The 15,859-nt window shown below is 36.1% G+C and overlaps 2 protein-coding genes across 3 annotated transcripts; one reads left to right on the forward strand and one right to left on the reverse strand.

The window, feature by feature from the left end:
• The first annotated feature begins 6 nt into the window (after window positions 1–6).
• Window positions 7–2,044, forward strand: LOC148175196 (histone H4 transcription factor-like). Its single transcript, XM_088037899.1, has 5 exons — window positions 7–150; window positions 197–353; window positions 528–1,200; window positions 1,248–1,383; window positions 1,429–2,044. The coding sequence occupies exons 1-5, from the start codon at window positions 7–9 to the stop codon at window positions 1,963–1,965; spliced, it is 1,647 nt and encodes a 548-aa protein (XP_087894025.1). The 3' UTR covers window positions 1,966–2,044.
• On the reverse strand, window positions 2,017–15,236 carry kkv (hyaluronan synthase-like protein kkv). 2 transcript variants are annotated; one of them, XM_088037898.1, is made up of 11 exons: window positions 15,005–15,236; window positions 9,719–9,815; window positions 7,905–8,149; window positions 6,362–7,858; window positions 5,681–6,317; window positions 5,372–5,636; window positions 4,605–5,323; window positions 4,251–4,554; window positions 3,704–3,880; window positions 2,784–2,951; window positions 2,017–2,728 (listed from the first exon to the last, which is right to left on the reverse strand). In XM_088037898.1, the coding sequence occupies exons 2-11, from the start codon at window positions 9,811–9,813 to the stop codon at window positions 2,165–2,167; spliced, it is 4,671 nt and encodes a 1,556-aa protein (XP_087894024.1). In that variant the 5' UTR covers window positions 9,814–9,815; window positions 15,005–15,236; the 3' UTR covers window positions 2,017–2,164. The 2 variants fall into 2 exon arrangements, with proteins under 2 accessions (XP_087894024.1, XP_087894023.1); XM_088037897.1 differs by lacking the exon at window positions 3,704–3,880 and adding an exon at window positions 4,003–4,179 and having other exon boundaries at window positions 2,023–2,728; window positions 15,005–15,235.
• Window positions 15,237–15,859: the final 623 nt, after the last annotated feature.

Here is a 15,859-nt window from a genome sequence, read left to right on the forward strand (position 1 = left end):
ATAAAAATGTGTGACCCTGGAAGCAGAAAAAGAAAACTACGCCCTAACACGTCTTTGGAGAGTTCAAAGACTGTAAAAGGCATTTTTAAAAAGGATGACTTGGATGATTCATTATCAACCTCAGAATGGGGAACTCTAATGAATGATCATGTAAGTGTAGTTTCTATTATTCTAATGACTTGACAGTTGTTTATAGCAATTAAAAAGAAGAAATAATTATGTAAAATTGGAAGAAGAACCTTTAACTTTAATCTGTGAATGGGATAATTGCTGTCAAGCTTTTACTGAATATGTTCCCTATAACAATCATGTGATGCAACATCTTGATGATTGTTGTTTTTTGGAAGGAGATGGTATGTTTATAGTGTTTTTCAAAACCAGTTTTTTGAAAACTATTTTATTTCACATTCTTTTAAACACTGATACGTAACTTTATCGTAACGACGATAGATTAGATTTACCTAAAACAGATTTATGTCTGTCGTAATTATTTTTTTTCAATCACAAGATTGCTAAAATCTTCTCAGAATCTTTCCAGTGTTTTTGGATCGACTGTACTTACACCGCGCCTGCAGTGGCCTTTTTGAGACAACATGCTTGCTATCACGCCTATCATAGCAAGCTGAAATCGGTTGGTAAAAACGTGGAAAATCGAGCAAAACTGCCCAATTGCACTCACGACTATTTCCAAATCCCTGAAATGAAAAATGGGTATCTTTGCGAATGGGAATACTGCCACCAAAGATTTCAAACGATTTTTGACTTCCTAGAACACATTCGTATCCACGTCTACCACAATCCGACTAGTCGTAAAGAAGGTGTCATTAAATGTTGTTGGAAAGGTTGTACCAACCAAGGAAAGTTTCCATCGCAGTACAAGTTGTCGGAGCATCTCAGGAAACATACTCAGGAAAAAATCATAGCTTGTCCTACTTGTGGGAATTTGTTTTCTAATAAAACGAAATTTTGTGATCATCGGCGGAGACAACTACCAATTGATCTTCAAAGTTATTTGTGTTCACAATGTTCCAAGTATTTTCCCAGCGAGCGGTTGTTACGGGATCATATGCGGTTACATATTAACCATTATAAGTGTTCAATGTGCGAAATGACGTGTCCAAAGCCTTCAATTCTCGCGAAACATATCAGATATAGGCACTCGACTGAGAAGCCATACAAATGTAACCAATGTAGCTACAGGTATGAGACCTCTTCTGTAGATTCGTAGTAGTAAAATTGCGTTTAAGGTGCGTCTCAAAACATAATCTGGACTACCATTTGAAGAAACATGACCCTGAGTCCCAGTACCAGTGCAAAGAGTGCGGTTACGAGTGTAGATCCTCATTTGGATTGGAGAGACATCTCCAGAAACGCCACGGAAAAGTAAGACAATTCATAGATTTACAACAAACTAATGTACAGTTCCAGGACTGGAATAATGTCTATGAATGCCACAACTGTCAGAAACGCTTCATCCGTGGCGGCCACCTCACTAAACATTTGATGAAAGTTCACAACTATCACTGGCCTTCTGGTCATTCGAGATTTCGTTACAAGGAAGACCAAGATGGGATTTACCGCCTTCAGACTGTTCGTTACGAAACTCTCGATGTCACCGAGGAGATCATTAAAGGTAAAATGTCGCAAGCTCCTCTGGAAAAAGAGTCCTTCAAGTTTAAGGTCTTAAAACGAGACAGAGTTGATGAAAATGCTGTTGATACGTTTGATATTGTCTTCACGAAAGAGACTGAAGAAGAACCGACCAAAAAGGTTGTTATAACTATCGATGATATTGATTCTAAAGGAAACGTGTTGAAATCGCAGACTATACAGTCTAGTGAGGTAATTTGTAATGACATGAGTGAGATCGCAAGTGATAATGTCACTGATAGTGATAAGATTATAATAGTGAAGCCCACGAACAAGCAGAAGCGACGGGCATCGAAAAGGAAGCGGCGCTCATAGAGTTTTTACGCCTATTTTTTACAAAACGTTTATTGTTCATTTTTATCACAATACCTTACAATAAATAATGGTAATTGCATTTGAGTATGTCTTTAACGTACATTAGCCTTACATATGGAAAAAATGAGTAAAAGGGAGATTCATATTGCAAAACGGAAAGACAAGACGAGGCAGTATTTGGCAGTGGAAAGTCTTGTAGTTACATCCTGCTGTTGCTGCTCTTCCATGTCACACCATTTCTCGGTTGCATTTGTAACGCATTTCTATTGTCGTACTGCTCTTCCTCAAACGCCTTGTTAACGTGTCCGTTCTCAAAGACATCCTTCACCGGGATACTACTCGCGACGCTGTTTCTCTGAGTCCGCATAATGTTGTTATTTCCGTACTCGTTCTTCGCCCCAAGCGTCTGCATGTGCGATTTTCTGCGCTCCGCCATCACAGAATTTACTCTAACTTCCAATGCCTTCATGGTTTCTCTCCTCATTGTCAGTCTTCGACTCAACACAGGCGTGCCTGCATTATTCCCGTTCGCATTCAGCTTAGCAAAGCGTTTCTTGAACGCAACATCTAAAGTTCCAATCTGTCTCTTCTTCTGGGCTGCTCTTTCAAGGTTGTGTATTGTCTTTCGACGACCTATCCGGTCCGGTCCTGAACCAGAATCGTTATCGTAGTCTCCATCATCCAAACCTTGAAGTTTCTGGAGTTGTTTGACAATCTCCACGGCTTGTTTGTCAAGAAGGGCGTTGGGAGACAACTCCTCTTTCTGTAGGGGAAGTTAGCAAGTAAATTGGGGGTTGTGGAGATTGGGAAGTACTTACTTTTTTGGTGCAACATAAGTTCAGTTCAGTTGATGCTAAGATGTGAGCGATTGTTCCGAATCTGTGGAACAACATGGCGGTGAACTGGATGACCAAAATGAGGGCGAAGAAGAAGACGAAGACTAAACCGATTGGTTCGAGTTGGAGGTATTCTTTGGTTATGTGAACCTAAGTAAAACGAGTATTAGTGAAGTGTTAGAGACATGTTTTTCGTGCAATTTGTACAGATTTATAAGGCAGCGCCAGGAAATTTGTATTGTGTTAAATCATTTCCTGTCACTGAATTATAATTGAGAAACTTAAACTACCACACAGATACGTATATTTACAGTGCAGTTGTACTTGGTACACTTATGTTACGGGATGTTGAAGGAGAACAAGTCAGCGGGTTATATGCATACATTAGAACGGTAACTAAAGATTTGATTCTGTTAATAATAGCAATGTACATATACAACCCGTTGCGCTCATTGTTAGGTATAAATTTACATAACATTGGAACAACAGTTCTGGACCGAAAACTGCAAATTATTTATAAGTCAGGAACACAACTTGAAGACACATCAGCGGAATTAAGGACTGAATGGTGTTGACGAGACCAGTCTTAACACAAAATTAGTAACACTGTTATTTTTCCTTGTGTAAATATGTATAGTGCAATCACTCTACCCTTTTAGTCTTATTAAAAGGGTGCATAAGAAACAGAGACAGAACCATTCCCTCAACAACACATCGATGTTATTGCACAAACCAGAAGTGGTAAGACATACACCAAGTGTATTAATTACACGTCATGTGCACTAATCCGTTGTTTACAACACAGAGCCACAGTTATGGTAACCTTCCCGTAAATTCCCAGACCAAGACACTGATTAGTATCCAAAATCCAGAGAGAAGACACTGAATTGACCTTTAAATACCTCGGAGGTTTCCTCAATGTACGTTATATTGGTGCGAACACCAAGAGGCCACTTAACGTGGATTTGATCCTTATTAAGTTGCAACAGGAAGACGACTAATACAAATAGAGCATTGAACATGAAGAACGCAAATACCGATTTATTTCGGAGTTCGATTAACTCCTTTGCTATCCTAGCCTGTAAATGTTAAAAATACATTAGTAAAGCAATCGTGGGGGCTCACATAATTTCCATTGGCTCTGTAAAGTGCAACGCGTAAACCTAAACGAATGAAAATCATGTGATGCCCGTAAAATTACCTCTTGGGAGCTTTCGTCATAGGTAATGTTGGTCTTAACACCGAATGGCCACTTAACATGCAAATAGTCCTTTTTCAGAGTCAGCAGGAACACGATCAGCACGAACAAAGCATTCATCATAAAGAAAGCAAACACTGATTGATCACGTAATTCCTTTAAGTCTGATGCTATACGGGCCTATAATTTTGGAAAATTTATGGGTATCGAGCTAATTCAAGTGCTAAAAACAATCACAAAAACAACTTTACCTTCTCTTCCTTGTTTTCATCAATAGGGTATAGGTACTTATCCAGCAAGTCCTTCCAAAACTGTATCTCATTACTGCTCAAGAATTCGACCTCGCCTTTTCTAACATCGGGGTCTTCTATCCAGTAGGGATTAACCAAATCGTCCCTCTTATTCTGCGGAACCGTCGAGACCGTCTCCGAGTCGCTGTCGTTACCTGACTCATCTCCCATTTCTTCAGTGACAGCTCCGAGGTGATGATGGTCGCCTCTTGAGGACGCCGACATGCTTCGTCGTCTGGAAATGTGGCCAGAGGGATCAACAGTCCTGAAATTTTATCGGTCAATTAGTTGAATCAGTCACAAGATGAAGGTTACTTCTCAATGTGATCCAGACGCTTATTCAACATCTCCAGCGAATCAGCAATGTTAATAAGGGAGGCTTTTTCATCCCCGGCTTTCTGATGAGTACACAACATGCATTTAAACAGTCCGGCTAAAGATATCTCGATGCTTCCTTCATCGTCATCGCTCGTCCCTCCACTTTGCAGGAATCCAAGCAGTGACTTTTGCTTCGCTTTGCGTTTTGCTTCTTCGGCTTGTTTCTTCTCTTCTTCTAATTCCTTTTTGGTTTTCTTAACAGCAACTTCTCGAGTACCCCACGATACGACGTTGAGATTAATTATTGAGTATAGAATTAACAGTAAATACATAGATGGGATTGAAAGTAAGTAGATGATTCCAGGAACAATGCACCAAAATTCTTGTGGATGAAGGCAGGCAGCAATGAAGAAAGACCCTGTCATTGCTATCAAGAATATAGCTGAAGGTGAACCGACACCGTCCTCCCGTAATTGAAGAGCAGTACCAACTATTACTGCCATCATGATTAAAGCGTAACCGGTTGATAATATTTGAGCAACTATCAGTTGAATGTTGGATTTGCAAGTGAAGCACACCAACATGAAGAAGAGGATTGGGATTATGTTGTAGTAGAAACTAGTCCAGTTGTCGATTTGGAAGGCCGCCACGAAGGCACCCACCAACATAAGGAATATAGTTCCAGGGCCCAGAATGGTACCACCCATCAAAAGGATCTAAAAAATTGGGTTAAATTGGAGACAGTTATTATCGATTAGTCTTACTTGGTAGCCAATGTAGGGCATTGATATGTTGTCGTTAATGTCAATGGTTCGTTTGGAATCCATGAGCAAGTCCATGATGTTTGCTATGGTCGATGGTACCCAACGACGACGTTGGTTGTAAAATTCGTTGAATCCTTCAGGGGCATGGGTGTATGCATCGGATGCGGCTGAGTATTCGACTCGGTAGCCTCGTTGGAGCAGCAGTGTACACAACCAACGATCTTCTCCTTGATCGTACTGTACGTAATGTCTCGCTTCCGAAGAACTACAAGAAAGAATCAGAAGTGTAACTTTACATTTGGTTCTCACCTTGTGGTGTATTTTTTCATGACATTGTCGTCCATAAGAGCCTTTCCTCTGAAGAGGGAGAAGCAGCCAGGACTACAAAGTACGCAACCAATGACGTGCTCAGTGGCTTTTTGTAGCCAATGCCCAATAGCGTATTCGAACATTTGGTACCACACCATCGGCCCAGAGCCAACCGGGTGAATGCGCCCACAAGCGGCCCCCAAATTTCTATTTTTCTTCATCAAATCAATTAAAAGCAACACTGCAGAAGGTTGGAAGTCAATGTCTCCATCGAGAGTCAAAAGATATGTATTTTCAGCAATCGTTGCTTTTCTATCGACGGAAATAGGGAGTTCCATGAGGCGGTGTCCAAGCAGGTAGTACATGTACATCACTTGAGACCACCGTTTTCTGTGCCTGATCTTCATTTTGTCTTTCAAATGTGCAATCATCTTAGTCTTTCCCGGAAGAGTCCAAATTAGGCGACCTCCATAAGGAGTGGGAATCTTTTTAGGTGGGCGAATGCGCATGTGGGTTTGATGTACATCAGAAGCAGCTTCATCTATTGTTGCTACTAAAAGTTTGACGAACCTGTTCACTTGAGTTTCGTCGTCGTTGTGGTCGGAGATTTCAAAGGCGTCGTCGAAGAAAATGTGGGCTAAAAAGCACTGTTAGATGTGTTCGTACTCTAAAATCACTTACTTTCAAATTCGTAATAATCCGGGTCTACCACGCGCAGATACTTTTGGGCCACTCTTCTAGCTGACTGGTCCTCATCAAGCCGCAAAATTGACTTCAAGAACTCAATCATTTCTTCTTTGTTCTCGTGCCACATAGTCGCGCATGCATAAATTCTTGTAATGTTATCAGAACTCTTGATGGCCTTCGCTGATGAAGCATCGGTGTGATTGGAAATCGTTTCATAATATTCGTCTCCTTTTTCCTTCTGGATTTCATCCAAGTCTTCCGTTTTCACGTCCGCTTCGTCATCTCTTCGTCTGTTCATTCCCAAGCTCTGATCAATGAGCAGTCCTTCGTACATCGGCGTTACAAACAACTTCTCAGTCCTAGCTAAACGTTCGCATTTTGGAGTCCAAATATGCAGCGTTATCCAAGTTTGAGACAAAAGCCATAACAGCCAAATCCAAGCATGTTGGTGCGAAATAAAATCATTGAGAAAAACTACTGGTGGACTCTCAAAGAAAAGATAAGAAGGTATCGTGTCATGGAAAAAGCAAGGATCGCCACTCCTCAAACCACAAGCTGCAATTAGCATTGAAATCGACACCGGGATTGTTAAATTTACCGGAAAAGCGTAAGAAAATCCTTGAATCATGATCTTACAAGCAAACTTTCCGAAGATATACGCAAAATACGAAGCGAAAACGTTGATCAAAAGCACGTAGATTGCAGTCCAGTCATTTGCGGGGATGATGGTGTCATCGCCAGTCGGTATAATTTCTGAAATGTCAGGTAGAGATGTTCCCCCAAGAACTGGTTTTATCTCAAGTACTTGAATTTGGTGGGCGCCGAAACCTTCAGAGAATTCAGTGAAAAAGAACGCGACTTCGCCTTCTTTAATAAGAGTAATGAAAAGCACCGAGATAAAAAAGAGTAGACACTTCCAGATCGACACAAACATGTAGGTGAAGTATCTTGAGTTTTCCAGTTGTTCTTTGATTTTCCCCAAGTGTTTGATGAACGGAATCGGAGAATGTTTGGAGATGTAGTTTTCCCACCAGCCACATGACACGAGGAAAATTGCAACGGGGATAATCCAAAGATCCGCTCTTTGTTCGATGATGGGCCACACGACAAATCCGGTCGCCTGAGCAGCAATCGCAAGTAAATCAATGATGACTTTGAGGAATCGTTGCGACTCTTTGTTGCTTCGAGACAGTAAACCTAAAACTCCTGGGACGAAGCAGATGCAGTTGGTTAACATTGCGCCTTTAACCACATCGAGATCCGGAAGAATGTAAAACATTAAGAGAGCTATTCCGATTGTATGGAACGTTTCCATTAAAAAAACTATGAAGAAATGAGAAAAAATCGGTTTCTTTGATGATTTGAAGAAACACATTCGGGTAGAACGGAAAAGCGACCCCAATTGAGGTACCCAAAACGCGAAAATCAGACACCACATCCATGCTACTCTTTCAGCTGATGGAAGTTTGACTATAAATTGTTTTTCACGACCTAAAAAGTAAAACTCAGATGTAAGTTCTTGTTGTTTTATAAGTACCTAAGTCTCTGTTGCAATAAACGGTGACTTTGTCTGGCTTTAGTTGTGAGGTCATAAACAGAAGAGTTCCTTTTGATATGACTCCAGATCCTAATACTATTACGAAAGTTACGAGATAAGCTACGACTTTTAAGATTTTTACAGTGATTTCTAGACATTTTTGGTTTGCCATAGAACCGGATTCCTCCTTGGTCGGAGGATCCCGGAACACGTCCCATCCTTTTGTTTCGTGAACTGTTCTAGTGCTATAATCAGGAAAAACAACAATTACAATGTTTCATCGACGCTTCAATGATCGTTTCAAAAGTTAGAAATGAAGATTTGAATTTCGCGCCACGTACATAAACATTTTAATCGAGTAGTCATGGCGCGTCTTCGAACATGGCCGTTTTTCGCGTTTTAAAATTTATGAAAAATGTGAGTTCTTGTGGTTATTGTGCAGTGAAAGTGTTTTTTAACATGTTTTATGCTTTATTTAGAGGACTTGGAACTAGCGATTCAAGGTAGGCTTCTATTTTCAAAATTTAATCAAAGATCCGGATTTTATTGCTTAAAAGTGAACCAAAGTGATCAGAACGTTATTTTTATTATAAAAAATGGTACGAAAGGGTGAGAAATATAATAATAGCGGAAACAAATTTGGTTGTAGGCAAAAATCAGGGGTGCGATTTTGTTTCTCGATCGAAAAAAACTCGATAGCGATAAAATCTCGTATGCTGATTGGTTGACATGATACATTTCTGTCACATTTCTCAATTCTGTCACGAAATCAAGTCTTCATGGAGTGATATTTTCTGGATAGCTCTGAGTGAAGTGATAAATTTTGAAGACATAACCTCGACATTTGTGTCAAAATAGAAGTTCAAAATCGTAATTCTGAGTTATAAGTTCTTAAAATTAAGGTAATTGTAAACTTTTGAGCATTTAATAAGCTTATATGCAAAGAATAAATGCAAACTTATGCATTTAAAAGCTACGATGACATTTATCGCAACTGATACCTAATTTATCACTTCGATCGAGAAACAAAATCGCATCCCAGGTCACAGTGATTTGACGTAATTAAGTTGGTGCCATTGTCTGGTGATTTTTATCAGATTGACAAAAACGCGATCTGTCTTAAAGTTCAAATGTCAAATGGGCATTTTAATCAGTTCTGGTTGATTTCCAGACAATTGTTTATTACAGGGCGTAGCACTTAAAATGCGCTGAAGAAAATAAATGTCAATCAAAATGCCAGTAAATTGCATTGAAACTTTTGGGAGGCATTATTAAAGCCTTTCAACGGTTATTCGCTCTTAACAACGTTGGTTTTGGAACGAGGAACTAAATATAAACAAATTATGAGAACAATGATTTTTATTCCGCAAAGGAAATTTAGATTTCTTTCTAAGAATTTAGCCCGTTTTTGAAGATCCCATTTTCTCAAAATTGTAATTCCACCTTTAAACACAAAGACAACAATAGCCTGCGTCTTAAGCAAGGAACTCGAGCGCCAGGAAAAATGCAAGGCCGTTCCTAGATCCAGTTCAAGTCGTAACAAAATGTGAACGGTACACTTTCGTAATTTTTATTTAATGCGATCTTATTTTAACGTGTTGTAACAATGTAGTTATCTCTCTCCGCGTCTTGTATTTCACTACCAATCGCCAAACTTGTTGTTCTCCTTGGCATTTCACTTTTAATGTAGTACCCACCCGAACTGCTACCAATTTAACTAAATGACATTTTAATGAATCAATGCCTCGTCATGTTAACTTGGGAATTTGAGGGTGATATTGATTTGGATGAGTAACTAGGTTTTGTAATTTTACCTTCCTCCATAAATGTTTTCCGTAAGAGGAGAGCTTTCATCATCGGAGAAATTGTCGTCACTGTAATTGTCATTTCTCAAAACTGCGGAGGTCATAACTGCAACAAAGAAAAATGTGGCGTTATTAAAGAAATTGTAATTTTTGGTGGTTTCATAACGGTTTACAGTTAGGTGCACAAATTTTAACTTTCTTTTAACCGTAATAGCTGTAATAATCGAACTAGTTTACATGAAATGTATCTCATTATACTTAGAAAGTGTACCGCGACGATTTTTATTGGTCTTATGGTGATTTACTTCCTTTTGAATGGTTTTGTTTTATTATATAAATAGATAACACTTGGTATATAGAAAGGTATGCTTTTAGGAAGAAAGATATCAAGGCAAACTATCGCCACACCCAGTGGAGCTGAGACAAAAGTATTTGCAATAAACACGGATATAAAATGGTTCGACAGTAAAACAACTGGTAACATGTCCAAAATATCAAAATATATTATTGTAACGACATGAATAAGATAGCAGCGATAATACCATTAGCATAATTTTTGATTTTGGTAAAAAAATATTTGTCCCGAATATTTTATTTTGTTGTCAAACATCCCACACCTTTGAACTCAAGACATTCACACGGATGTAGCCGTTTTCAAAATTCAAGAAGGTCATCTATTTAAATCTACATCAAACGAGTAATTTTGCGACATTTAGAAAGTTGCAATCACACATTCCTCAGATACATGTGCACCGAAAGAATTAGCTAGTCTAGGCTACCAAAATAACCTTCACATTTACTAAATTTGATTTTCACGTTTTCGATGGATTTGAATGTTAAATGTTTTTTCCCGTCCAATTTAGATTTCTTTGGAGAAAGCCAAATTTGTTATTGAAGGATTTACTGATATCAATCTTTTTGTTTCCCGTTAGCAAACAATTGCGGTAAATGTGAAATTTGTTTCTCCTACGCTAGACATGATTGACAATAAGTGTGGGAGTCAGACGATAACATTTGGAAACTGTAGATTTATTTTGGGATAGTTTTTTGTCCTTTTGTTATCCACTTAAAATCGCATTGATGATTACTTGAACGAATTATAGCAGTGCTGACATAAAGGTGCAAAAAGTGAAGGTCGTCCTACAGAGCGAAACTGATTTATTTTTTGCTTGTTTTTTCCTAATCCTTAATTGAAAACTAAGTCGTTGACATTTTGGGAAGAGCCGTGTTAAACTGGCTTGCGCTAATGGTAAGATAATTGTGGAAATTAGACCTATTGTTTTTACATTGTGTATTATAATTATGCTAATTGTCGAAGGATCTTCGTACAAAAGAAAGTTATTAATGTTAATAATGTAATTTTGCACAAGAATTATACCTATTGTTTAAGCGATATAGGACGATTGAAAATGATGCTGTTTTGGTTATTTTTAGTTGTCTTTTACCTCTTCAGAGTAGCATCAATCAACTAGTGAAATGGTCAATCCGGAAAGTGGTTTCCGACATGGATATTTCACTTCTGTTGCAAAGAACTGGGTTAACTGTGGTACATTTTCTTATAAAATTGTGCCTCAATTTACATTCAAATGTACATTAAAACAGTTCTTGTGGTCTTCAAGGATTATTATTTATTGTTTTACGCAGAAACAAAAAATTTTGACTATAAAATGTGTCGTTAATCTGGATGTTTTATAGCTTTTGACGATCAAGTTGATCAAGTTTTAATAAGTTCAGTTCTCTTTGACAATTTTTTAAAAGTGAAATGTGAAAATCTTTAGTTCAATCTTAAGTTGTTCATAAAAATAAATATTTAATAACTTTATTAAAAAGGTTATACTCAAGAACACGCTATTAAAATTGCGTAGAATTAGCAAGTAGATAAATATCGAATCTGATAATTTACTGGTACTTTGAATGGTACTGGTAACCCACTTTCACTTTATTTGATAGAGATCGGCTGGTAATAAATTCAACTTAATTCATTGTTTAAAATACTGGACTGCAGTTTCCTGCAGCGATAATATTTGACTATTCAACTAGATATTTATAGATTTCCAGATATAGGCAGAGGTAGATTGCAGTTTCAAAATGAATAATTTATAATTTATTGCTCTTTAATAATAACACTGGTCAACAGTGATTTTGTTGCCCTTGATGTAAGAGTGGTTTCGAATACTTCTATGCCAACAATTCACGAAACTATGAATGGTTTTGGAAAATTGGCTCTGATTTTTTTTCAATCTTGATTTTCATATTTTACTAAAAATCTGTAAAATTGAGAAAGAAATAGCAAGTATATTCTCAAATATTTTTTTTTGGAAATTATTACAAATTGTTTCGTTTGAATGATTGATGTACAAAGAAGTTGAAAAAGAAAAAAAAATAAAACTTATGTTAAACTTTAATGAAACGCATTTTATAAGCGCGTCTTTTATATTTTTTATGCCCTTATTTACTGAAAATCTTGAAGCATTCCAACTTTTGTTGGTCACGTGACGTGCACAAAAGCGAATTTTAACATAATAATGAACAGTTTATTATAATTCGTGTTCTGAAGAACCGACTCAAAGTCTAAATTATTAAAAATATAAAATACGCCAAAATCATAAAAACCAGAGCCAACCCAGTACTTTCAAGAATATATTCGAAAACTATGGTCTTGAAAACATAGAAATCCGCAGAGATATTCAGGGCAACAAAAAAAAAATTTTTTTTGTTGAGCTGTGTAATTGGTTTACTAGCAACTTAAATATACCCAAGTCTTTATTTCTAAGTTTGGCTAATTTTGCGATTAGTTTTAACCACATAGGAAATATCTAAAATTAGTTTTTTTAATCTGTAAAAACGTATTACGAAGTTGTCTTTGTTTCAAATGTGACAACAATGAAAATTTCAGTTGTTCATAATACGTGTCTCGTTTTTGCATGAGCTGTATGTATGTTTAACGGTGAAATATCACAAGGAACCAATCAGTCGGGAAGTCCACGAACAGACTTTTAGGTTTTTTGGAGGCTAAATAGCGGCAGGTGTGTCCTGCAATTTTTACTGAATGGTTGTTGCTTATGATAAATTTCGTTTGTTTTCTATTCACATTTCAACACTATAAATTCTATTCTTAATCTATTGTTAGTTTTTTAATTCTAAGGCATAAAATGTTAGTAATTAGCAAAATTATGGAGGTAACTAGTAAGGAAGAGGAACTTCAAGTTTTCTATTTACCTTTGGTGTGTATTATAGTTTACTACATCACGTTTTATTTGAGTAGGTTGTACAATATAATTAATTAAATAATTTACTGATTCACCTTTCGTGATGAATAATAATTTACTGACGTTAATTTCAACATCTAGCGTTCAAACTGTCGAATTCTTTCTATTTCTTCACATTTCTCTTTGACTTAGAAACTTAATTGTATTATCTCACGCCTAACTTCTCGAGGAATTGATTCAGTGCTGTGCCCAAAATTCACCGGTGAGAAAATCAGATTGAACGTTGAGATCTTCATAAGAAAATTAGATTAGAGAGATTTGAACTCAAAATTTCGGATTGCTACATTTCATCTTAAAATGATAAAAAATAAACTAATTTTATGCATAAAGTTTTGCTTTGCCTTTCCCAAAAATTTTTGTGGAATTTATAGACAGATTTGTTGAGTAAGTCGAAGTTGAATTTTCGGAAAGTTACTATGACAAATAAATCTTTGGAAGCAGAGATTCTAGAAATTATGACATTCAAATATAGCAAATTACCTCTCGAGGAGGACAATCTCTGTATTTTTTTAGGTAGAATGAAAGAACTGATGAAACTGATAAAGTTTATTTCAGTTGTGAATAGCTTGACCTCTGACTCATTCTCATGCATAATAAGAGGGAAATTAAAGTTAATAAAAAATGTCACCTGCTGTTTTACTTTTACTGTAAAGTTCATAAGTAGCTTTAGCAGCGTGTGATCCGCAAATTATTGTCAGAAATTTTATTAAGATCCTTGGTTGCAACATTGTAAATTTAAAGACAAAGTTCAGTTAAAAGCTTTAAATTTTACTTTTCATTTTGTTCTAAAAAGCTCATTTAAAACAACAAAATTGTAAGTAATGATCATTTTCCTTTTATAACTATTATGTCTTGTTTAGATTCTTGTTTTTTGTTGATATTTCTTTATTATGTTTCCTCAACAATCAATTTTGATAGAAGGCTATTAAAATTCCAAAAACGTGTTTGTCATCGCAGGATTTCGTGTTAAATTGATTTGAAAAGAAACATAATAATTGTTAATGTTTGTAAATTACGTCATTATGAGATGCCCATATTATAGTGTAACTAATTTGTATTTTGGTATTTATTAAGAAGTCTTATCCTGCGGGTAATGTGTTAATTAAACAGAAAAAAGAACTTTTTGGGTATGCGTATTTTCATTTACAAAATTAACATTAAGTTTCTACAATTAGACCTTGTAACACAACAATTTTTAATTAACAATGGCTGAAATATCCTATGACATTAATGCATAATATTTTCCATTAGGAATTTTTGAGTATTAAGCTATCATTAACTGCCAATTTGTAAAGAACAGGGCGTTTCAATTTATCACTTCTGTCGTCTTAAACTGCGTTCTATCGTAATTAACTGTCTATTTACTCATGCGTGAGCTGAAAGGCAGTGTGTGAAGCCAAAGTAGGAAATTCAGCGTAAAAATGTAGGTTACAATTCCAGTTCCATTGTTTCTATCAGATACGATAGATCCTGTTATGAAATTATTTCATTACGGTACACTACACGCCTACAGTTATAATTAAGGATACAACATCTTTATAATAATAGTTGTGATATTTATTCATGAATTAAACATGATGAGGCAACTATCACGTTAAATCTATAAAAACAGCATCATCCCATGGAAGTCATAAATAGTTTAATGAAACACCATCTTTTGTACTCTTTTCCAACGTAAATACTGCAGAGCACGATTTTTCTCATCAACTTTCACCTACTGTTTGTTAATTTATACGTAATGTGTGCAACATTCGGGCAAAATGAAATTATCTTAGCATTTACCGCGGTGATTTCAACGATACGGCAAACGCTAAGCGATTAGAGATGGGATTTTATCGCAGATTAATTTGAGTGTTACTTGGAGTAAAATGAGATATTTAGTTTATGTAGAGTTAAGTTTTTTAGCGAAGAAAGTTACTTTCTAATTTTATGTACCGAAAACTAGTTTTGATTTGACATCGATTGCAAACATTTTATTAAAACACTAAAGATTTGTTGCTAAATTATCAAACTTAATAATACTTACTGATTTGTTGAATTTTGTATCCTACACGTTTATGTAACTGTACCTACACTTAAAAATTAATTAATCACTTTCACTTGGTTTTTACATTTTTTTTTATAATATAATTTTTGTTCCAAGACATTAATTTATGTTTATTGTTTAAAACATAAAAAAAACCATGCGGAGTTTCGTTTATAACTCGCAACTATTGGCCAAGAACTGACAATCCAAGAAGTTGAATTCCTTTTACCTTAATAATGCGCAAGCGTGTTCTTAGGTGAATGTCTTGTAGAAGGTGTGCTCTCTCCTTCAGAAGTCTTCCAAGACCTAGGTGAATGTACAAAATCAAGAGTTCTGTTGCGGTTTTCGAGCGCCTGAAAGGTGGGCAACATACAATGCTGGTCATGTAACTTTTCGGTTTTAATGTGGAGGCAGTAGAATTAATTTATGTGCATATTATGGAAAATGTAACGATTTACATTTCTGGGCAGAAAAAAATATTTTTGTAGGAGGTACAGTTTTATTTATGTGGAAAGTTTCAGTGTAGGTTTATGGTTGGCGGTTATAATCCGTTATTATATAATTTTCATATGTGTTTTGTATAAATTTATTTCTTAGGATTTAAAGCTAAAAGCAAACAAATATCTCAAAATTCAGAGGTTTAGAATTTTAGTATTTTTTTATACACTCCGGTCTGCGAGTAATAATGAGCCTGATCAAATTCAAACTGCAACCCAAAATACATTTTTTTAACTTTACAACAAAATAGAGTTTCGACAAATTCTTTTACTTAAGATAGTTTCTAATCGCATGTGAAATAGCTCCTCTTCCGACAAAACATTAAACATGAATAAAGAATGTTAAAAATTTTCCAGT

The sequence above is a fragment of the Gnatocerus cornutus genome, chromosome 5 (genome assembly GCF_029298725.1).
Source record: "Gnatocerus cornutus isolate USDA-ARS CGAHR chromosome 5, icGnaCorn1.1, whole genome shotgun sequence".
NCBI classification, from domain to species: domain Eukaryota; kingdom Metazoa; phylum Arthropoda; class Insecta; order Coleoptera; family Tenebrionidae; genus Gnatocerus; species Gnatocerus cornutus.